A 23,676-nucleotide genomic window follows, 5' to 3' on the forward strand; every position below is an offset into this window, starting at 1 on the left:
AAAATGTGAAAGAAGACATACAAATCAAACTGGTTGCTGGTTTCAAATGATGTTGCTTCGTATACTACATTGAAGTGACCACATTTATACCCCACTTATACACTATTTTCATGTAAACCTAAAATCTAAACAGGATCTCTCTCTCTGTATGTTTATATAAGATACATAAGCAAGGAATAGAACAAATCAGAGTTGTTGGCTTGCAGTCGGTTTCAGATGTGGCTGGGAAGAGTCTCAGTGTAGAACTCAATGACTCTTGCCTCAGAAAGAAACACAAATTTAGATGGAGGTGGATGTGTCCAAATAGGCCCTCTGTGAGGCAGGTTTGTGGGCACTGAAATATTATGGCATGCTTTTTTCTGTGGCAAGGAAGTGCTCTTTAAGAGAGGAGCAAACTTTGCCGTAGACTCAAAAAGCAACTTAGGGATTCAAACAAAAGAAAAAACTGCAGTCAGGCTCAGTGAAATATTATGAGCCTCATACATCCACTTCAATTTTTTAAATTTGGAATTTTTAATAGTCCTTGCAACTGTTTATATTTAAATCAATTGACAGATTTTACCTTAGATACACTGATGCAGGAACAGGTTGGTGCTGAGTGTCAGTGACATTTTCAGCTCATATTATTGATCTGGATGCAGGAGTGGAATGTATCCTTTGCAAGTTTGCAGATGATCCTAAGCTGAGAGTCCTTGTCTTTGGAGGGATGAGAGGCTTGCAGAGAGATATAGAAAGTTTGGAGCATTGGGCAATCATCAACAGTGTGAAGTTCAACAAAGGTAAATGTTGGTTTCTGCACCTGAAATGTTGTAATGCCAGACATAGGGACAGACTGGGAGATGTGTGGCTGGAGAGCAGCTCAGCAGAAAGGGACCTGGGAGCACTGGTGACAGCAGGCTCCACATGAGCCAGCAGCATGCCCTGGCAGCCTAGCATTTTGGTGTGCGTTTAAACACATCATAGGCAGATAGGCAAAAGAGGAGATTCTCCCAGTGTATTTAGTGTTGGTGTGGCCTCATCTTGAATATTGTGGGCAGTTCTGGGCTCCATGATCTGTAAATGATGTTAAGATACTTGAATTAATTCAGAGGAGGGCAGCAAAGCTGGTAAAAGGGCTGAATGGCACACACAGGAGTGTGGAGAGGGTGAGAGCACTTAGGTTGTCTAGTCTGGAGGAGAGAAAAGGAGGCTGAGAGATGACCTAAATTCTCTCCAACTTTCTGAAGAGGGGAAGTGGGAAGGACAGGCTGCTCTCTTCTCCCTGGTGACAGGATGTGTGGGAATGGCACAAAGCTGTGCCAGGGGAGGTTCAGACTGAATATTAGGGAAAATTTCTTTACTGTGAGGGTGGTCACACACTAGAACAGGCTTTCTAGAGAAGTGGTTGGTGTCCTATCAGTGTTCATGAAGCATCTGGATAACAGCCTTAATAATATGCTTCAACCTTTTTTTAGCCCTGAAGATGGTTGGATTCAATGATCTTTGAAGGTACCTTCCAGCTGAACTATTCTATCACAAAACAAATATCTATAAATAAAAATATATATATGTGGAATTGTCCCCTGTGCAAGCACTGGATTATCATGAATTCCTGTAAATGTCTGTAGTAATTAGGGTTAAAGGCTAAGAGGACTTATCTTGCCATTTACTACATGTTTCAGCAACAATTACCACTCAGATCTTGTATTTTGTGTATTCATTATCTCCCGTCTTGTAAGTTACTCTCAAAAGGAAGAACAGCATGTCTTAAGACACTATGCATTGTCAGTGCTGACAATAACAAATAAAAGCTGCAAGGTGCTAAGACATATTTACCTTTGCCCACAAGGTTTTCTGTTTGGATTTAACAATTTTGTTTCTCAGAAATTTTCTCATCTGAACCACAGCTGTTTGCTGTGATCACAACTGCTGTTTGCTTAGATCACAACTGCATTTGGCCACATGTAATAATTTCCTCATGCCCATCTGATTTTCATGTACAGTCATATATCTGAATGTTTAAGAGAGAAATTTGCGGATCTAATGAGGGCTGTTAAGCTGAGAATTATTTATTTTGAATCCTAGTTTTCTTTGGCTTCCCCCACACCCCAAGAATGTCCTACTCCCACATAAAACGTAAATGAAACCAAGTAACTGTAAAGCCAAAACTTAAAATGATGTGAGGAAGAAGAAAAGTGAAGGAGAAATATTCTTTATTCTTAATAAAAAGAAAAGAAAAGAAAAGAAAAGAAAAGAAAAGAAAAGAAAAGAAAAGAAAAGAAAAGAAAAGAAAAGAAAAGAAAAGAAAAGAAAAGAAAAGAAAAGAAAAGAAAAGAAAAGAAAAGAAAAGAAAAGAAAAGAAAAGAAAAGAAAAGAAAAAAGAAAAGAAAAGAAAAGAAAAGAAAAGAAAAGAAAAGAAAAGAAAAGAAAAGAAAAGAAAAGAAAAGAAAAGAAAAGAAAAGAAAAGAAAAGAAAAGAAAAGAAAAGAAAAGAAAAGAAAAGAAAAGAAAAGAAAAGAAAAAAGAAAAGAAAAGAAAAGAAAAGAAAAGAAAAGAAAAGAAAAGAAAAGAAAAGAAAAGAAAAGAAAAGAAAAGAAAAGAAAAGAAAAGAAAAGAAAAGAAAAGAAAAGAAAAGAAAAGAAAAGAAAAGAAAAGAAAAGAAAAGAAAAGAAAAGAAAAGAAAAGAAAAGAAAAGAAAAGAAAAGAAAAGAAAAGAAAAGAAAAGAAAAGAAAAGAAAAGAAAAGAAAAGAAAAGAAAATATTCTGTGTGAAATTCTGGCTCCAACACTGTAAGAAACACTGTATTTCTTGTACCTTTTTGACTGCTACCTATAAAATCAGTGACTTAATTAAGAAAAAATGATGAAGACTGCAAGTTATAATACCAGAGCAAATAAAATTTGCAGTATTAGTACTTTTAAGTGTTGGCAGGGAAGCTCCTACTTTATCTAGTTATGATTTGAGGCTGTTAAACAGGATTATACAAATATAAAGAAGAAATACTATTTCCCCATATGGGTTATAATCCTATGAGCACATAATTTTGTATAGTTATAGACTTCTAGTATGGACTATGCAAAGCTGTCACAGCAGATTTCATGCTTTTAATGAATGAATAGAGCCTCACAACACCTTCTGGATATTATGGGAAGGGATTGTTGCAATCAATAACTAAAGTGAGTGAGATTAAGAAATTTATTCATGGACATAATGCAGATCCAGATTTACATATCATGCTCACATATTCCCATATGGATTCCTACATTAACAACACAAACCACAGAACATCAGAGAGAATACATAAAAATTAGGTAATGCATAATTATGCATTAATTTATAACTTCAGTGCATTGTCCTCATGACAAGTACACTGGTTTCATTGACCTCTTGACCTCTTGGTTCATAACTTATTAATCAGAAACATAGCTACACAGGAAATAGCTTTTTTGTTATCAGAAGATTTTTGTTTGTTTGTTTGTTTTGTGTGTGTCTTTGCTATTTTGTTTGTTTTACTTTTCTAGGTATTTCCTGTCTTTTAAGAAATAATAAAATCTGATATTTTGGGGAACTAGTATCAAAAATGTATTGAATTGCAGCAGATAAAATGGTTCACTATTTTAATTCTCTTTTACTTTATAATTCTTTCTGTTACACATTAATTCTCACTTTCAGTTAAAATATCTAGAAACTTCTTCAAACTGGAAAATATCATTTTAAACTCTGATATCTGTCAAAAAGTTCATATTATTTTATAATTGCTCCTTAAAAATAGAATGAAGAGGTTTTGGAATGTATTCTCTTTTTTTTCTTCTTCTTTTTTTCTTTTCTTCCTAATTTAAAATTGACCTGGAAATTCCCTGCCATTTTTAATTAATGTTCAACATTCTGTAAATAGATTGATGTAATGTATATATGCTATAAGTATTAACAAAAGAGTTTTTTTTTTTTTTTAATTGATCATATTCTGGAAATTTAGTGCATTCAAAATAGCATTCTCAATCACATAAATGTTTCAAATCTCATAGATTTTATCATTCTCTCTTTGTAGCTCCATTTGTCTCCGTTGTCATCAGTAGTGACAAATTCAACACAGAACTTTTGTGAAAGGCAAGGACTGTAGTTTTTAGAACTAGGAAACTAGTACCCTATAAGGAGTGTATAACACAGAAATGAAAGCCTGAGCTCCTTAGACAAATTTGAAAAGTTGCATCATATTCCAAATTGCAAATACCCTTTTAGTTACCTCTGATCATGCTGTCACATTCACAAGAACAGAGTACAACAATTCTGAGGTATGGTCTTTGGCTCCTGAAGAAATAAATCTGTACTTGTGAGGTGAGATGCCTAACAGATTTAATTTATTCTCAGGAACTGCAATTAGTTGAAAGACAACATGGGAATGCTGTGGCTCTCCTGTTTCTAGATCTAGAAACAGAAAGATGCAAATTTGAGATAATTTGCCTTGTATCAGTATATGTTGAAGCTGGATACTAAAAAAAGATTTGCATAGAGCTAGCCAACTAGAAAAGCTTAAGTATGGGAGTTAAACCTTGTTCTTCTCCAGAGTTAGAGGTTTGATCCGTGGCTTCCTTTTCAGTATTAGGGTAACTGCCACCCTTATGAAAAACAATAGACTTTGAAACAAATACTGAAATATTGCAGCTAGGGTCTGCGTTTTCTTTTGTGGTAGCATGATAAGTAGAACACTTGGGAAGTTTTAAGACTTAAGAAACCTTCATTTCTGTTTGCTGATTTGCAGGATGGATTCAAGTCTGGGTGCTGTACTGAGTCAGCATGTGACCAGTCTTTCAAATGGAGATTTGAAATGTGCAGTAAATTCTCTGCAAATTCCTGAGGATTATGTATTATGTAATTAATACATGAGCACAGCAGTTTCATTTGAGTCCACCAGTTTCAGGATGGTTTTCTAGCTCATTAGAATGTTTCTAGTGCATTTGAACAAAATAATTTTTGTACTTTACCTACTTTTTTGCCTCATCATATCTATTCCCTTAATTCTTAGCATTTTCTCTATTATCTTTATCTGTTACTTTCATTTTCCTCTTGCAATCAAAATCAATTCAAATTTCATCTAAGAGGAGATATGTTGAGGACACTGAGAAGATCAGGGATCTGAGTGAGAGGAAGTAAATACTCCTAGGGTACTTTCAAGGCAACCATCATTTTATTCTATGCAGTCAGATTAATTGTGTCCCCAAATGCCTATTGATTTCTAACAGTGCTACAGCGAAATCTAGAGTGATCAGCTCGGACATAATTGAAAACATAGATATCTGGCATTAAATGAAATGAATACCACCAAAAATTAATAGATAGATAGAATCGAGAGGAACATGTAAATATTTTCATTGGGAAAAGAGCTGTAGCATGGAGTTATATGCTTTATTTGGTTTCTTTGTGGTCAGTCAATATGTATATGCCAGTAATACGTGATGTTACATGGCAAATTGGCATGTGTGTTTTTCAGAGTTCACCATTGAGCATTCTGCCTCTGGCCCAGCTGGTAGCACCCAGGAAGCTGGGCTTTGCATGGCAAGGCCAGAGCACTGAAATACAGAAGTATATAGAAACATGTTAGAAATGTGAGGTATAACATGGCAGAAATACAGTGTGAGTCAAGCAATAATATATGTTTCCCCATCTATTTATGATATGATCATACGTATCAGTGATTTGGCTCTCTTGTAATATTTTACAGACTGCCTGGATTCTAGAAGATATCTGAAAGTTTTCTTATGTTTCTTATTTTCACTTTCACTTATCTGGCTTATATATATATATAAAAAAGGCCATTTAAAATGTATTTGTGGGTAGGCAACCTTCCATTTCAAACACAGATGGTACATCTGCATTTATTATTTAGACGTTAAGTGGAACGTATTGTAACTATAGTTTGTTCTCTCTGACTTATTAAATTTGGATATGATACAGTGACTCCTTTAAAACATCGATGCATTTGTGCTCTATTACCACATTTAAAAACAAAACAAAATCAAAACAAAACAACAAAACAAAAAAACGCACACAAAAAACTGCTTTACCCCTTTGCTTTAGTTGCAGTTCCACACCCATATTTCTGCAGAGACTTTACTTATAAAAAAGGTCTTGTTCTTGCCTTGTTGTTCATCAAGCATGTGATCAGTTTTAGCTTAAAGTATGTGATGTACTGCTGAAAATGATTTTCCTTCCTGCTGTAGTTATAGCATATCTGATTGAATACTCATTTCACTGAGTTTGTTATTTCACTGGATTTTTTGCTGGCCAGATGACCTAGGATTCTCAGTTTAATGTGTTTTTTTTTTTTTTCTTTTTTCCTTTTAATTTTATTTTTACTTTATTTTTTGTTTGTTTGTTTTTTCACTCTTCTTTGAATTACATCACAAAAACTAGCTGTTCATTCAGAATAAATTTTTCAAAACTGAGGTTTGAATTTAAGTAATTTTGTTGCATTTTGGCTTAGGATAAAATTAAATGGGTTTTCCACTTCAGTCTATGTATTATTTGATCAATAGTTTGTAAATTGTTCTAGAGTCTCTGTTCTTTGAATTGCCTTATCTGTTTTAATAAAAATAGTCCCATTTGCCTTGTCGAAAAACAGCAGCAGCCCCATAGATTTAAAATGGACATAACATTAAATTTGTGAACATATTTTATTACCTCTTTAAATGTGTCACATAGAACAACAATTAGTTTATACTATTGATGATGAAGAATGAAGTCTAGGGCAAAGACCTGCTATATTTTTCAAAAACACAGTGGAATGGAAATTCATGAGAATTAGGATGTCAAATAGACTTTCACATCTTTTTCTGAAGCTATGTATATGTACATACAAGCTAGGTATTATATAATCTCAGTAGCATTCTGCAGGCCAAAAAGAAGAAATTGTTGTAATTCCAAAGTTGGTTTTTTTCTAATTTCGCATAAGCCATTCTGTTTTACAGAGAAACTTCATAACATAATACCACATGCTGGGGCGAATAATCCTTTCTGTTTCCCTCTTGCTTTCAACTGTGATGCCTAAGATGTGATCATTGTGGGCTGGTCTCCACTGTTAGCCCCCATTCCTCAACTTTTCTGCAAGAGAACCTTGGAAATAAAGTTGTAACAGGCTATTTATCATGCTAGTACTTTATCTGCACTATATGGATACCCTGATGTAAATGATAGAACTTTTCAAGCTGTTATTATATCTTTAACTCCTGAAAAAGTTTATTTGAAAATCTATTGCACTTTGAAGAAGTATTTTTTCTGTTCCTATTGTAACTTCACATTTCAGCAGTTACTTGGGTGTCTACGAAGTCAAAAAAGAAGACAGTCAACAAGTTAATAGTTACTACAGCTTGATATGCCTCCTAAAATGCATACTAGCTGAAATTGCACACTATTTTTTTCCCACAAATTCACAATACTTTGTAAACTTTTCTTCTAGCGTCTGTTTTATAGGCAAAAGTAATTAATAAAAATTAGCCTGTATATTTTTAAATTGACAATAGGAAGGAATAGGAAGGAATTACAGGAAGAGTCCTGTAATAATGTTTGTTTTTAATAAAACTCCCAGAAGAGAGTAAGAGAATAAGAAAGAGACAGAGAAAGACAGAAATAAACCAGGAAAGAAAAACAGAAAGACTGAGAGAAAAATGTTAAGGGAAAGAGTAATTGAGGTCAAGAGAGAGAGAAAGAGAGAGAAAGAGAGAAAGAGAGAAAGAGAGAGAGAAAGAGAGAGAGAAAGAGAGAGAGAGAGAGAGAGAGAAAGAAAGAAAGAAAGAAAGAAAGAAAGAAAGAAAGAAAGAAAGAAAGAAAGAAAGAAAGAAAAAGAAAATGAAAGAAAGAAAAAGAAAGAAAGAAAGAAAGAAAGAAAGAAAGAGAAAGAAAAAGAAAAAGAAAGAAAGAAAAAAGAAAGAAAGAAAAAGAAAGAAAAAGAAAAAGAAAGAAAAAAGAAAAAGAAAGAAAGAAAAAGAAAGAAAGAAAGAAAGAAAGAAAGAAAGAAAGAAAGAAAGAAAGAAAGAAAGAAAGAAAGAAAAAAAGGAAAAAAGAAAGAAAGAGAAAGAAAGAAAGAAAGAAAAAGAAAGAAAGAAAGAAAGAAAGAAAGAAAGAAAGAAAGAAAGAAAGAAAGAAAGAAAGAAAGAAAGAAAGAAAGAAAGAAAGAAAGAAAGAAAGAAAGAAAGAAAGAAAGAAAGAAAGAAAGAAAGAAGAAAAAGAGAGAGAACGAGGAAGGAAGGAAGGAAGGAAGGAAGGAAGGAAGGAAGGAAGGAAGGAAGGAAGGAAGGAAGGAAGGAAGTGCAAGAGCACAAGAGGGCAAGAAAGAAAGAAAGAAAGGAAAATATCAGGATTAAATTCCAAATACACTGACAGCTACTGGTAATGAGGCATATAAGTGGTTTACCAGAGTAATTAGTGTCTTTTTTTTTTTTTTGTTAAGTGTGATATAAAGCATTCAAAATGTTGGTTACTTATGTCTTCTGTTAAAAACTGGGAAATTATTTCCAGATATATAGTCACTTTTCTACACCAGCACTTTCAATGGGACTATAACAGACATCCTTGTGATAAAGTACAAGTTTACACTAGATAGTGTGCTTGCTATTTTAATTCTGGGAAATAAAATCCAGATTTACTTTTTTTTTTTTTTTTTTTCCTGGATAAACTATAAGAAAACTAGTTTTAAATGTTGTTCTACTCAAGTGGAGTGACACAGCCCTCTATTTCCTGTGGGTACTCAATGCACACTCTCAGTGGTTTATTGTAAGTGCTTCCATAACTAAAGGACATATGCGTAAAAAAAATCTTAGGAAAAAATAAAGACAGTTTGTTATCATTCTTTAATATGTGAATTGAAACCACATTTTCTGATCTACTGGGAATAGCTGAGTAAAGACATTGGAATGTTAAAAATTAACTAATCGGATATGTGGCATGGAAATCTACGCATTTTCAGAAGTGACAGTTTCATTTTCTCATTCAGAAATTGTTCAAGTGTTTGCATAAAAATCACTTAAAGGGCAGTGGTTTATTGTTTTATTTGTTTGCTTGTTTGTTTTCATCTTAAGGAATGGTAACAAAATTGCAATACTGAGCATTTATTTTTCCATAGTATATAAAACGGCTATCATTTTCCAGGCTTTTATATGTGAAACATTTTGTATCAGACATCAAAAACTACTTACAAAATTGTATAATTGAAAATTCCTTGTCCAGGTAATTTAGCTCATATTTATGTTTGGCTGAGTAACGTTTACACTGGAACTATGATAGGCAGCATAAAGAGAGAAAAAAAATCATAAAACACTGCAAAGGTCATTAATTTTGCAGCACAAAAAATTGGATGACCAGAAATGTTGGCATGTTGGGAACCATTCTAATGAAGTATCACTGCAAGCTTGCTCTGTTTTTATACTTTTCCGTAGATGTTATTCATTGGGTACTGTCAAATAAAATTCATATTCTGCATGGACTCGTCCTTTGACGTAATCTATAGATTCTTATTTTAAAAATGAGGGTTGCTAATCTTTGGAGGTATATTTACAATGAATATTAACCTGTACATTACTATTTTAGGAAAGTCTTCAGTTTAGGATAGACCACAACAGGTACTCAGCAGGAAAAAAAAATAAAAAATATTTATATAAAGTGTTTTTCTATGCTACTGTTGTAAATGCTCTGTATCTATTCATGTCATACTGTTTTTTGTTTGTTTTGTTTTGTTTTTTTGAAGAGAATTTTACTCAAGAATCTGATAAAAAAAAATATTGAAATAGACCACCATATCAGCTTGCTTAACAGTAGCATTTCAAATTCAAAAACTTATTCTTTAAATTATAAGTTTCATTTTGGACATGAAGAATGGGATCACAACTTTGGGAAAGCAGAGCAAAGCTGATGCACATGAACAAGCAGACAGCTTTGGAATTGTAATTTAGACAATGGACTTCTAAATTCTTCTTTAATCTTATTTTTGCTGCACAATTTCATAACAAAGTCCCCAGGAGGAGAACATGGCAAGGCAAGAATATAATCTATCACTTATCACTTTCATTTAATTTACACTGAAGCCTAATCATCCATATGCAAATTTCACTTACAAGGAAAAAAAAAACAAAACAAAACAAACAAAAACCACCACAAGAACCCTTAGTAATAATTAAACTCTATGAAAAGTGGGGTTCAGGTAAAATAGATACGATAGTGTTGAGATATGAAATACTAAACATAGAACAGACAAAACGTGCGTATGGTTTATTGGCATATCAGCGTCATTTCAGTTCTAACATGGCAGAGCTCGTGGTCAAACCTTTAAGAGAAAAAACTGTGCTAAAAAAAAAAAAAAAGAAAAGTTTGTTTCTCTTTGGAAGAAATGAATGCAGATAAAAAATTTAAGTTTGCCCTAGTCTTCCTTTGAGAGTTCCTGTCCTGATTCTGCAACCATGTCTCTTTTGCCTACTTGACTATTTTCCAGTAGCTGCATTACAAAGCTCATATCCCAAACAAGGAGACTTTGATTCAAATAAAGTACCCTAAGCTTGTTCTTGAAAAGAATTCAAGCTGAGATTTTTCCTCTGATAACATCTTTTCTGACGTCTTGGCAAGCTTTCTGTCTCTGGGGTTACAAACCTTAAACCAGGAAAGATCAGAGCTTTATGGCCATCAATTGTGAGTTCTTTTTTGTTTGTGTTTTCTCTGAGATGCTATTAATACACCCTCATATCTGAGAATTTGCAAAGAAACTGATGAATCCCCATTTAGGTTTCTTTCTAAAATCTTTAACAGAACCCTAGGTAGAAATTCTTCTCTTTGATATGAAAACCTATAGAATTTACTCTAAGCAAATTCTAGAAGACTTCATACTCTGGAATTCAAAGGACTAATACTTTTGCCTCCGTATTTTTGAATTGCTGAAGTCATTCCATAATGTATAAATCATAGTCAAAATTCAGATTAATTTTATTCCTTGTTTCTCTAAACATTTTGAAAATATATTTTCAAAATATAAAATGTCTACCAATCTGAGCTATTAATTTTTTTTTTCCTGCAATATTTTTAATTAAAAAAAACAAACAAACAAACAACTCTTTATATTATTTTTGTGACTTTTTTTCAGCATCAGTTTTGGTAAGATCTTCTTATACAGGTCTCAGTGATGTTTGTTTTATAGAAGTATCATATTGGACAACAAGGACCCTTTGCTGTCTGCCAACAATTTCATTTCTCTGCGCAGAGAAAGCCTGTTTTATTTTTATTTTTTCCTACTGAAAGGCACACACTTAAGTTTAAACAAGTATATGTACTTGTAATAACATTCTTTTTCCTTTGTAAGTATACATATATATATTTTTTTTGTTTAGAAGGTTGTTTTGTTTATGTTTTTTTGTTTGTTTAGGTTTATTAGTAAAATAATGTCTTTATATGAAATACTTAAATATATTTTTATAGTAAGAACAATTACTGAAAAAAAATCTCTATGAAATCTACAAATTATTTTTCAATTTGTGATTTAATATGTAAAAAAGATCTTAGAAAAACTATTCCTCAGTTTTAAAATTTAGCCAGTTAAATGACAAAATATATATATATTCAGACAGGTATACTATTTTATTTATTTATTTATTTATTTATCTATTTTTCTTTTTGATACTATCTTGGTTTTCATTGAATTAAAATATAAGGTAAAGGGACCTGTATGATTTGTACATATCCAAGTTGCAGAGTGAGCATTACTGTCTTGTTAAAATCACTTATTTACACACCTTAGCTCAGGTACTAAAATCATAAAACTGGTTTAAAAAGCAGGAGATAGGTGATTATCTTAGTAGTTGGACATTGTAGGCTGATATTGAAAAGCTTTTCCAACAGTAAGATAGAGTAGAAATATATTTGATGTATACACATAAATGTAGTCTAGTTTTCCTTTATTGTAATGAATATTTGTAATTTATATAAATATTTAAAGGAATCAAGGTTTTGTGAGTAAGAAAGAAAAAAAAACTATAAAAAAAAGAAAAAATAAAGGAAGAAGAACCCTGGAGACTGGAAGATAAGTTTAGCCAAACGTGATTTTCAGATTACTCTGTCATGGAGAATACATCTTCTCATAAGCATGAAAAAGCACTTCTTTAATTTGCTAAAAATTGAATTCTTATGGTGAAGCACAAATGTACAGATCTTTGAATAGTTAAATAGTATGGAGAGTAACTATCCTCAGAGAACTAACTCAGTACCTATGGCATGTAAATTAAGGGCTTCTGGGGCTGTTGCCTCATATTGAATGTATTCAGCTTCTGTTTGTTTTTCCAATGGCCAGTACCACAACTTGATTTTAGTAGAAAAAAGGTCAAAGAGAGGTTCATTTTTTTCTTACATTCTTGGACAAAAAAAAATCTACTGTAAAGGTTTTGAGAATCACATTAGGCCCTGAGTAATACAGACAAAGCACATCAGAATTTTGTGGCATTTATCTTTTCTAGAAGTTTTGGCATTGCAGAGATTAATAGATGGGGAAACAAAACAAACAAAGAAATTAAACAAAAAGTTTAACATCCTCAATTCATACATGTAAACTCTCAATATATACAAGGAACACTTCTGAGTAGAGTAGAGTAGAGGGATTGTTTTGCCTTCCACAGTCGAAAGGCCAGATCCTAAGAACATTTAGCCACAATGCAGCACACTCCAAAAAGCTTAGCATGGATATTACTGGGATTTTTTCTGAAAATAATGTTTTCATTAATGTAAATTAGTTTGAAGGATTTAGCTTCATGTAAACAAAGCCTTTAGGTGTTAAGATATTAAAAAAAATTGATCAAAAAAATTCCTACTAATATCAACTTGGTGTACATAAATTCTTGCTTTTTATTTTTTTTTTCCCAATATATTGAAAATTGTCAATTCCAAACTAATCTGGAAGGATTCATTCAGAATCAGCTGCCATTGGGCACCATGCCATAAATGGTTTACATGGCTTTTATACTAGAACTTAAATTATTATTATTTTTGTTACTCAACTTACCTATTCTTAATCGGCATATAACGTACATGTAAAAAGCAGTTAAAGTATGTCTTAGATAGGAAAGCCGTAAGGTATTTATGCCAGTAAAAGACTGCAGGGATGAACCCTGGATTACCAGACTAGGTTTAGGACTCAGACCTGAGAGTAGGACACAGTACCTGAGAGTGTGGCAAAATTGTGAATTGTGTGGGCAAAATTGTGAATTATACATATTGGGATATTATGAACATATGTTAATTTTAATAAGTGGAATGAAACACAACCAAGTCACTTGGGAGATCATATTCTGTTTTAATCTCAACAACTTCAGAAGCATGCTTTTAATTCCGCAGGAGCATGCATCTATGTATAATGTAATATTCTAGATTGTTTAACATTGTATGCATGTCTTGCATTGTTTTTCATGGTTTGTGCCATGAAAGTGCTCAGTTGAAGTATGAAGCCTGTTTACAAATGCTTGCTTTTGGGTAAAATGCAATTGTAGAGGTTCAATCCAAATCGTACTATGTCTTGTTCCTACAAGGCCAGGCAATAACCCCTAACTCTTTTTTTTTTTTTTTTTTTTTATAAGCTATGACATCGGCTGAAGGAAAAAGTTTAAGGCTGTATAGTTTAGGGTATTAAATCCATGTGGGATTTTATCTGTGAATGCCATGTAGCTGAGTGCCTACATTGCAGAGGGAGGTGTAGTTCTTGCCATCATCCTAAAGTCTCCCTGGTGTCTAATCAGCATGAAGCCTCATCTGAGATGCCAAACTCTCCTGCTTCACTGCATGGAGGTGTAAACACATGACTGGTGTGGTGAATTTGCCCTCTGGGACCAGCAGTTCAGATCTGCAGCATTTAGCATGATGACATGCAAAATCCTCTTGGCTGAATCTAAAATGATGGACTCAGGGGGTGGTTGAGCTTCTGCCAGACACCAGACACATTAATCCCTGTGCTAGGATCTTGTTATCCTCTTCTTCCCCCTTTTCCTTTCCTTTCCACTATTCCCCCCCATTTACTTTTTTTTTTTTTTTTTTTTTTTTTTTTTTTTTTTTTCCTGCAAGAAGAAATGAAGAAAGCCTGGGGCTTGGGCTAGAAGGTGCCATGTGACCAGCTGGGACTCTGGCTCAAGTGCCTCAGCAGGGACTGACACTTGACATGTAGTTCTGTTAAACTCTGCATTTCTCAACAGCATTGAATAGGGAGATTCAGTCTCCAGTCTATACCTTGGTCTTTTTTTTTCCTACTCTCAAGCTCAATTTATTAAAAAAATAAATAAAAAATAAAAAATAAATAAGAGTAGATCCCGTAGATAAGATGAACCACAATTTTTTGGTTTATACTTAAGAACTTTTTCATTAATCAACATGACATTGAACAATAATTACTAAATGTGCTTGTTATTGGGCTCATTATCCAATGAAACTTTAGCATAAGGAGTGCTACATATAGAAGAGGTTAAATCAAGAAGAAAAAAGGTTTATTTTGGACACAATAGGTAATTCATATGACAGATGCTGGTTCATTTAGGAAAGCTTTCCTTTAAAGCTAATTGTGACTTGGTATTACTCTGTGAGTGCGTGTGCAAATTCCTGCCAAAATTTTGAATATTTAGCATTTCTGAGTAGCAAGTTACATCTGAAAAACAGATCCAACTGTGGTTATGGTCAGAAAAGGATATATAAAAATAGCAGTTTCTATGTATTTGGTCATGTCTGCTTACTTTTCCAACCAAAATAAAACTTTTTCAAACTTTTTTACTCATGTAGGCAGTCTAGAGCCAATATATCTTTGGTAAAGCGTGCAGTAACACTTTTCTTTTTAGATCTAGTCTACAGAAATGTTATGCTACTTTCCTAATAGAGAACTATACTGGTTTGTAAGCCAGGTTATCAGGGCAAGTTTACAAGGTGGCCAAAGAAATTAGAAGCCAAAAAAGAAGAAAAAAGAAAAAGAATACCAAAAGCATCACCCTCAGCTACACTCCCCCCCCCCCCACCCCCCAAAAAATGAAAAATGAAATAAGAGAAAAAGATTTATAGGTCTGAAAGCATACACTAAAAAGGACAGAAATCATAACACACAACAAAATATTCTTGCATAAAACCTACAACTTTTGGTTATCCTATTTAGCTCTTTAGTTTCTCTATATGCAGACTAAAACCTGACATTGAATTCTCTTTAGAAAACATGAGCACGAAATGCAATTTTTACAGCCTTTCTTCAGATTGAATTTCATTTAAAGATAAAATTTGACTGAACTGAACTAAAATATTATGCTTCACTTGTAAAATACATGGGGCAAGAAGACAGAAAAAGGATCATACTACATTTCGCAGTATATGATGTGGGACCAACGAGCATTGTCAGTTCCCAGATCCAGATGCAAATCTTTGCCTTGACTGCATATGAATATATCATCTGAATGTAGCACCTAAAAGATCTTTTTCCTTTCTAATTTCTCTTCAGTCTCTGGACCTTCACTCTGCATGCCTTATTTTTCACTGAAGGGCAGTACGACTTTTGTAAAAAGCAAAGGTGTTCTCCAGCAGGCTCCCAAAACTGGTCAAAGAGAAAACCATATCTAAGGAGTTGCACATGCCCAGAATAATATCTGCAGGCAAAGAAGCTTATGCCCACGACCTGAACTCTCAGTCAGAACTGCAAATACATTATGAATAATACACAGGACTATGTATTAATAATAGGAATCCATACAGCAAAATATTTTCTCCATTAGGGAGCATACTACTCCCCATGAGACACAGCATAAAACCCTCCTAAAATTCAGGAGAAATCTGACTACAGACCAAATACTCCACCTTAGGGAAGTCGGTGGCAAAAAATCTACTTGACTTTAATGGTGCATAATTTGGGGCTTTATACAAAGAAAGGTCAATCATCACATGCATGGACAACAAGTCAAATGCATCTGGTTAACGGAATGTGACTATTTTGGGCTCAGCATGGTGCCATGATTATTTTTGTTGCTTATTGTTTATATTTATGTCTATCTTAAAGCACAAGCAGAAGAACAGAAAACAGAAACTGAGATATCCATGTTCTATTATTTGCAGCGGACAAGGATTTCGCACAAGGTCAATGGCATAAGGAATACAAATTCTCTGCTCTCAGGTTGTGCTTCTCTATGAAACTCCAGCAAATAAAGCTTTATTCTTTGGAGAAAAAACAAGAACAGCAAAAAAAAAAAATTTAAGAAATGATTTTTTTTTTTTCACATGAATGTTTTTCCTGTAACACCAAATGTTCAAAATATTTTCTTCACAGACTCTCTCTCAACTCCCTATTGTCCCCTTTCTTTCACTTACCCAGACAGTAATTTATTTCCAAATAGAAATATTTTTTTTTGATATTGGGTATAACTTGGGCGAAAGGAAAGAAAAAAAAAAACACGTATATTTTTGGAAATAAAGGAAAAAATGAATAAAAAACTATGAACATTTTTGCCTTTGAAAACAACAGTTTTGAGAAAAACTCTTTCACTCAAAGGTGTTTATGAGCAGGATGGATAGTAAGTCTGGGCAAGGGAAACTGGACTGGAGAAGACCCATTTCTGACTCACATGGCAGGGGTCCACATGCAGGTCTCTTGTTTATTTGCAGAAAATGGAAAGAAAGGTTTTCCTACTGCCTGTGTTGTCATACACTTATGCAATAGACCATAGGTGGGTGCATGGGAGAAAGAAATGGTTTAAATTACAGCAAAACTTTTCCTGAAGTGTTTATTTTTGAACACTCACATGTAGCGAAGGCCGGTCTCATGCTTTTAAACAAACTCCAACGCCATTTCTTCCATGAAGTTAAAAGGAAGCGTAATAGAAGAATTAGAGTCATTTTGCCAGCAATAGAAGGAAGGTCGGGCCTCGCTTTGGACTGCGGTTTGTCTCCACAGAGAAACACCAGCCAGCTGATACTTGAACTTTAGATTCCCCAGAGTTGCCACAATTTTGGGGAAGTGGCACTTGTCAGATGGCCAAAGAGGGTGATGGAAAGGCCAGGCCAGTGGCCAAGGGGGAGCCACGGACAGGTCGGAGGAAAGTTGTGCTTCTTAACCAGGAAACGGTCTTGCTTTGTTCCTGGCTATGGGGCAGCAGGAGTCCTGCTTAAACAGCCATGGTTGAGGGTCCTGCCTGCGTATGAGGCCAAAGAGCAGGTGGAGAAAGGGCGACTGTGAGGGGAGATGTCTGTGGGCAGGAAGAGGTGTTCTGGCTGCAGGTGAGAGGACAAAGAAGGGTTGGGGGCCAGGAGTGGGGAAGGGGGGGTTGGGAGGGCTGTGCAGCAGCAGACACTAGCCCCGGAGTAAGCTCTGCGGGACCCGGTCAGCCTGGCTGCTCCCCCTGAGCCCCGGGAGGGATCCAGGGAGGGAGGGATGCGGTGGGGAGGAAGGAGGGAGGGAGAGAGGGAGGCGGTTGTGGGAGCCCCCTCCCTGGGCTGGCTGCGGGGCGGGAGGGGAGGCAGCTCCTGGGGAGGGGAGGGGTGGGGGAGAGGAGGCAGAGAGGGGATGTTGTTAAACAGTTTCTTACCGTAAGAGGGAGTTGGGACCCAGATCTTTCCAGTTAATCACACAACAAACTTAGATCATCGCAATAAAAAGCAGCTCGGCTCACTCTGCCTCCTCGAGTGACCGGCTGTGCACAAGGGTCCTTCCGAGGAGCCATCTCCTCTCCTCCTCCCCGCCAGCCCGCCGGAGGGGGGGCCGCCGGCACCATGTGGGCCACCCAACTCCTGCCAGCCTTGCTGCTCCATCAGCTGCTGCTGCTTCCCATCACCATCCCTGCGGCAGGTTAGTTTTTCTGTCACTTCTCCGGGGACACCCCCGCCACCTCACGGCCGCGGCGTTTCCCCTCTCTCCCTCACAGTCGCGGCGGGGGCGGTGCAGCGAGCGGGGAGACCCCAACATCCCCGGCTCCCCTCAGCAATACCTGCGCTGAGGGCAGGCACCGGCAGCGGCCGGGGGTGAGATGCCTGGGTGTCGGGGCAGGCTGAGCTCTGTTTGCGGCAGAGTTTGCTCGTCCAGGGCTTTGAGGGGACAGGAGGAGCTGGTGGTGGCTTGCGGGGATGTCGCTGCATCCCGCCACCTCCCCTCCCAGCGAGGGGGCTCTCTCAGGATGGGAAGATCTGAGGAAGTGGGAGCGGGAGAGACAGCTCCTGGCCACTGTCAGGGCATGAGGGAACATCTGCCCTTCATTTCCAAGTGGTAGAATAAACGTTAGGTTACATAAATTGACAAGGAATACCCAAAGCAAGAGATAGTATAAGATAGTATAAGAAAGGGAAGGTCCTTGCCAAAGTTCAGCAGTATGGACATGCTATTTCCAGACTGAAATACATGTAATTTAATTAGATGTTCCTGATGAAGCCCGGGAGCGGGGGGGGGGAAGGAACAAACAATAAGTCATCAAGTGCTGGAAGCTCTTTAGCTGAATTTCTTTCCTGAAGTGTCCCCCTTGGACTGGATATCTGAAGAGCTAACTCTGTGTTTCTATTGGCCCTCTGGGGAGACGTTTGAGGAAAAAAGAGTTTGCAAAGGTTTCTACAAACCTTTCCTTCCTTCCTTCCTTCCGCCAACATTGTTAGGGTCAGACCTTTGCACAGACAGAAACAAAAGGCAGCCACAATTCAGGGAAAGGATCTGCCAGGAGTGGGCAGAGTGCGAGCAGGCACACAACACTGCTTGGGTCCTGTGGTCATGTCAGAAGGCATCAAGCACTGGGTATGGCAAGTGGTTGATGGCTTCCAAGACATAATTACATTTTTTAAATTAAAATTATATATATATATATAGGATTTAAAAGTGGATTTATTAATTTTTTTATTTATTGTAAACACAGTGGGCAAGTTAAAAAAAAAAGAATGGCAGCATCCCATGTAGTAAAACCTGTCATTTTTCACCTACGGTGAGTGTGGTTCTGTATGATGTTGAACTTCTCACAAGACCTTCTGTGCTCAGTCTGCTCAGTGACAATTTTGTTTTTGCATTACTAATACAGGCATTAGTAGCAGGTGAAACAGAGATACGGACACTATGCTACTATGTTTTTCTAAACTGCTTTTCCGTGCACATTGCAGTTTCCATTTTGTGGACATGTGACCTTTCAGAAAAAGTGATGACTAGAGCTAGTTTGGAATTTTCTGAGTCGTCCCCCCCCCCCCCCCCCCCCCGCCCCCCCGCCCCCCCGGAAAATGCTGACCCATCAAAACTTTTCATTTTAAACAGAAAATGGCTTTGGCTTGGTTCCTCCATATCAAATTAATAACAAATTTGCAGCAAAGACATTCACAATAGCAAGGGGTACCTGCTAGTGAAAAATCTTCACCTGAGACAGAAACTCATCAACTGATGGGCTAGCTTGAAAAAAGCAGAACAGCCTCCTGAAACTTTATTCAGTGGGCCAACTAGACAGAAACTGGTCTATAGCCAAATTCATAAGAAGCTAGGTCATGCTTAATCTCTGGATGGTCAGGACACTTTTCTTGAATGAGACAAAGTCCTTGTTCTGCCTGACTGTAGGCTGTTAGCAGGGTCTATACTTTCCCAAGCTCAATGAATATTTCATCTATCTAATATTCCAACAGGAGAGATTGAGAGACAGATACTGTGAGTATCAGTAGGTTGATGATTACGGTTGTGCCCTAACCAATAGACTCTTCAGTTTAGGAGGGCATGGTTCATCCTGATGTGGAGGAAAATTAGATTTCCAAAACTTCAGAATTTTTCATAGAGTAGGACTTGTTTTCTGGCCAACTTTCATAGTGGCAGTTTCTTGGCAACACTCCCTTTCTTAACTTTCCTCCCCCACCCGCCTTAATATTAATCAATCCTATTGTTTGCCTTATGGGTAAGAAAGATGACTCTTACTACATGCAGCCATTGTGCTTTCTTTGCTTTGTAAAAAGAGGTGATCTTCAACAAAAGTTTCAGGATTGGTATAATGTATGCAAGAGAAAGTTTTGTTAGCTTCTGAAAATATATTGGTAGCTTTCTAAACATAGATGGTATCTTTTGTACAGGATTTTGAATTATTTTTACTGAGATGTTTTCAAGAAAGCTTAATGTATGTGTATATATACTTAATATTTTTATCTATGAAAAAACAGGCTAAGTGATGAAAAGAGAATTTAAATATATATATATATATGAAAATCCTTTGGTAATGCATGTCCATACTTTTTCTATTACTGTTCTGTCAAAGCTGATTTTAAATTTACCTAAAAATGAGTGTTGTTTCTTCTATGAGTTGATCTTGTAGGTTTGGAATCCAACATCCTAAGTTCTGTGCAAAGACAATGTCCTGTGTTGCTGAGTTTTCTAATACATGTGGGGTTATATTAATGGATTAAAAAAAAAAAAAAAAAAAAAGGAAGGTGAAGAAAACAGCAAGAAATTTTCATGTCAGCAGGCTATCCACAATATGAGTTTTTGAGTTTCTTTTTCATACGTAAGATCTTGATTGGTGAAAGAGGTAAATGTGCAAGGTTTCTATAGACTACTTGCCTAGTCATTATCAATATCCTGCAGGTCTCTGTAAGTCTAAGTCTGATTTCTTACTGAAAGTAAAAAACAGATTGGCATATTGAATGAAAAAAAGAAAAGAATGAATGCTAAAGATTTATTTAAATTAAAGATATTTTCCTGTGAAAAGACTGGCATCTGAGTGTGTTTCTTTATTCAAACTTCTCAGCACTTTCTGTAGTTTGGATCATCTGAAGCAGTTTCTAATGAAGATGTGGCAGTTGCACTTAGTTCCTATAAATAACTGTTCCTTAAAAAAATACCATAGCAATAATCGATGTATGAATGTTGTGTATTCCTGTGGTCTGCATAGCTACATATATTTTAAAAATTTAATGTGATTTATACTTCCCTAACCCAGCTGTAGATAATCATTATTCTATATACTGTCAACAAAGTGAAATGATACTCTGCCAGTTGGAAGACTGTATTCCTTCTGTTTAATGGAATCCTTTTGGTGCTCAGTGCCAGGGGCTGCTTGTTTTGCTCTCACATATAATACAGTTCTTACCCTGCTTAACAGATTTTCTGTTTCTATTAATGTCATTTTCATAAGCAACCTAGCAGGAGAACCTAGAGTTGAAAGACGTGAGATTAAAATGTTGCATAAAACTCTGGAAAATCGTGCACTGAAGTCAAGGAAAGGAAAGCCTCTTATTGGACGAGCTCATCTGTCATTATTGTAATACTTCAACTGAGGCCAGGGTTGGAAGGGAAATGTACAGTCTCCCTCAGAGAACATAATATCTCCCCTTTGGATCTTTACGCTGAACATTAGTTTGCCACTTAAGCATTTCAGACTTTTCTAAGGAGATTTGAAGGTAGGATAACTGGGCCCCTTGATAGGTGAAAGCTCTATGTGGGAAAGAGAGGGTTGCCCTGAACTTTTTGCAATTGCTTGTACTGGATGAGCATTGGAATGTTACTTTCTCCCTACCAGTCTTCAGGTGGGGGTAGATGGGCAGAAGCTACAAGGCAGAATGGAGGCGAGAAAGGATTGATTTCTGCACTTGCTTGGGAAGCAGGAATGGTAGGAGAATTGGCGTCCTCCAGATGTGAGTAATGTTCGTACTTTGCAGTGCGGAATTAGGACAGCTCCAAAGCATTGTGAAGAAATGAAGACATCCTTGCCTTCACCTCTCTCCTTTCTGTGGGGGTTTTTGGCAGTCCTGTTAGAGGACAGTAGAAGTATTCCTGAACATGGTTAGTACCCAACACATAAAGCAATGCTGCAGTGAAGCAGAGCTAGGAGCATGCTCCAGATTACTTAAATATGCTGGCAAAATCTAGCTACAGGAGATGGAATCAAATGGCTTGTGGGCCTCCACCCATGTGCTGTCTGATGAGCCTGGCCATGCCTGGCAGTCCTCAGTGCTGCTGGCCTGGCTGGGGACTGGCTGCTCCCTCCTTCTCCCATCAGCTCCAGCTCTTCCTATGACTCCTTGCGTTGGCCAGCAGCACTATTTTTAGACATACAACATGCAGTAAGACTCACCGCTCCTCACAGGGTCCGTTTTGCTGCCCTTAGCAGCTGGTCACTCTGCTTCGCCTGAATCCCTGCCCTGCCTGCCTGTGCTTTTCTCTATACTCCCTGCTCCAAACTTGGACCCCTTCAGTGGTGGCTGAGTGCACAATGCGCTGGGTGCCTTAGAGGAAGCACCGAAAGCTTGTAAAGATTGTGGAACATTATGTGAAATATAAAGGATTTAATTCTTGTGCAAATGCATAAGAAGACAAATCTTACAATGGAAAATGCTCTTTGTAATTTAGCCAGAGGTTACATACAACAAGTCAGAGTACAAACTGCAGACCATTTGTTTCTGCCAATGGGTCCCAGCATCCTGCTGTGCAGATAACCTTTTCTTGGAAGAAAAAGAGCTGTCCATTTGCATCTAACATCCAATTTTAGAACATGCTATCAGTTTTTAATGTTATCTTTTATTTCTTAAGTTTTCACACTGACTATAGGAGAGGGTTACAAAGGCAGAACTTAGCAAACGTGAAGTTGGGTTCCAGAGAAAATGGCACTCTTTGCAGCTGCTAAGGAGGGATATGTGTGTATGGGTGCGTGTGTGGGTGTGGGTGTTTGAGTGAGTGGTAATATGCAATGTAAAGCCAAAAAGAAAAATCTTTTTGCATTTCCTGAATCTGCTCAACAACTAAACTGAATGCCAACATAAAAATAAGGAAAAAATTATCTCTGTATGATATATTTCTATTTTAATCTGTTTTCTAAAAATTGTGGATTTTTTTTTTTTTTCATGAAGTCTCTTTTGCCAAGAAAATAAAATTCAAAAGTTAAAAAAAAATCATGTGGTCCTCCAGATACCTTTCTGAAAAACTATTTAATTGTCACAAGTTAACGATGACTCTTTGGACAGCTGGTTTTATTTTGATGACATTCCATCTATATGGCTGACTGCAGTTTTTATAGGTATGGTTGGTAAACATTTTTAATGCCAAATTATTGTCTTACATGAATAAAGGCATTCAACTTAATCTGGCATCTAAGTCAATTCAATCTACAAACTTATTTTCTTGGATACATTTCAGAATTGTTTCTGTTTCCCTTTCTTTCTTTCTTACTTTCTTTCTTTCTTCTTTCTTTCTTTCTTTCTTTCTTTCTTTCTTTCTTTCTTTCTTTCTTTCTTTCTTTCTTTCTTTCTTTCTTTCTTTCTTTCTTTCTTTCTTTCTTTCTTTCTTTCTTTCTTTCTTTTCTTTCTTTTCTTTCTTTCTTTTCTTTCTTTTTCTCTTCCTTCCTTCCTTCCTTCCTTCCTTCCTTCCTTCCTTCCTTCTCTCCAAAATGATTTGGAAACATTGTTCATTTTTTTTGCATTCTAGCCAGGAAACTGGATATTTTTGATACTTGAAACAAGCATAAGGAGTAGTCAAAATAAGTGAAAGTAAGTTGAAACTAAGTTAAAAGTAAATTTAAAATGATGAGCACTTATTCACTTTATCAAAGCGACTCTTCCAGGACTTGGTTTAAGAGAGAAAACTGTCGTGAAAATATTTGTTTAAAGAACTGCTTCCTGAATATTCTTACAGATAATAATAAGACCATATAAAATATTTTGGTATCAACATGCACCATTTTTTATATATATATATATTTTTTTCTTTTACAGTCACTATACTGTTAAACAATGAAAT

The 23,676-nt window shown here is 36.1% G+C and overlaps 1 protein-coding gene and 1 long non-coding RNA gene across 4 annotated transcripts in view; both read left to right on the forward strand.

The window, feature by feature from the left end:
- Nucleotides 1–651: 651 nt before the first annotated feature.
- On the forward strand, nucleotides 652–7,736 carry LOC308188336. The gene is made up of 2 exons (XR_013945415.1): nucleotides 652–2,767; nucleotides 4,027–7,736. It is a non-coding gene; the product is annotated as an uncharacterized lncRNA (long non-coding RNA).
- A 9,652-nt stretch (nucleotides 7,737–17,388) lies between these two features.
- The window catches only part of HGF (hepatocyte growth factor), a 63,950-nt gene continuing 57,662 nt past the window's right edge, over nucleotides 17,389–23,676 (forward strand). The window contains exon 1 of one of the 3 annotated variants that reach the window (XM_080557671.1): nucleotides 17,389–17,793. In XM_080557671.1, coding sequence (XP_080413797.1) covers nucleotides 17,718–17,793 — 76 coding nt within the window. In that variant the 5' untranslated portion in view covers nucleotides 17,389–17,717. The remainder of the gene's footprint in view (nucleotides 17,794–23,676) is intronic. The other 2 variants (XM_080557672.1, XM_080557670.1) reach the window with 2 other exon arrangements.

This window comes from Anser brachyrhynchus (assembly GCF_964034855.1).
Source record: "Anser brachyrhynchus genome assembly, chromosome: 1".
In the NCBI taxonomy this organism is placed as follows: domain Eukaryota; kingdom Metazoa; phylum Chordata; class Aves; order Anseriformes; family Anatidae; genus Anser; species Anser brachyrhynchus.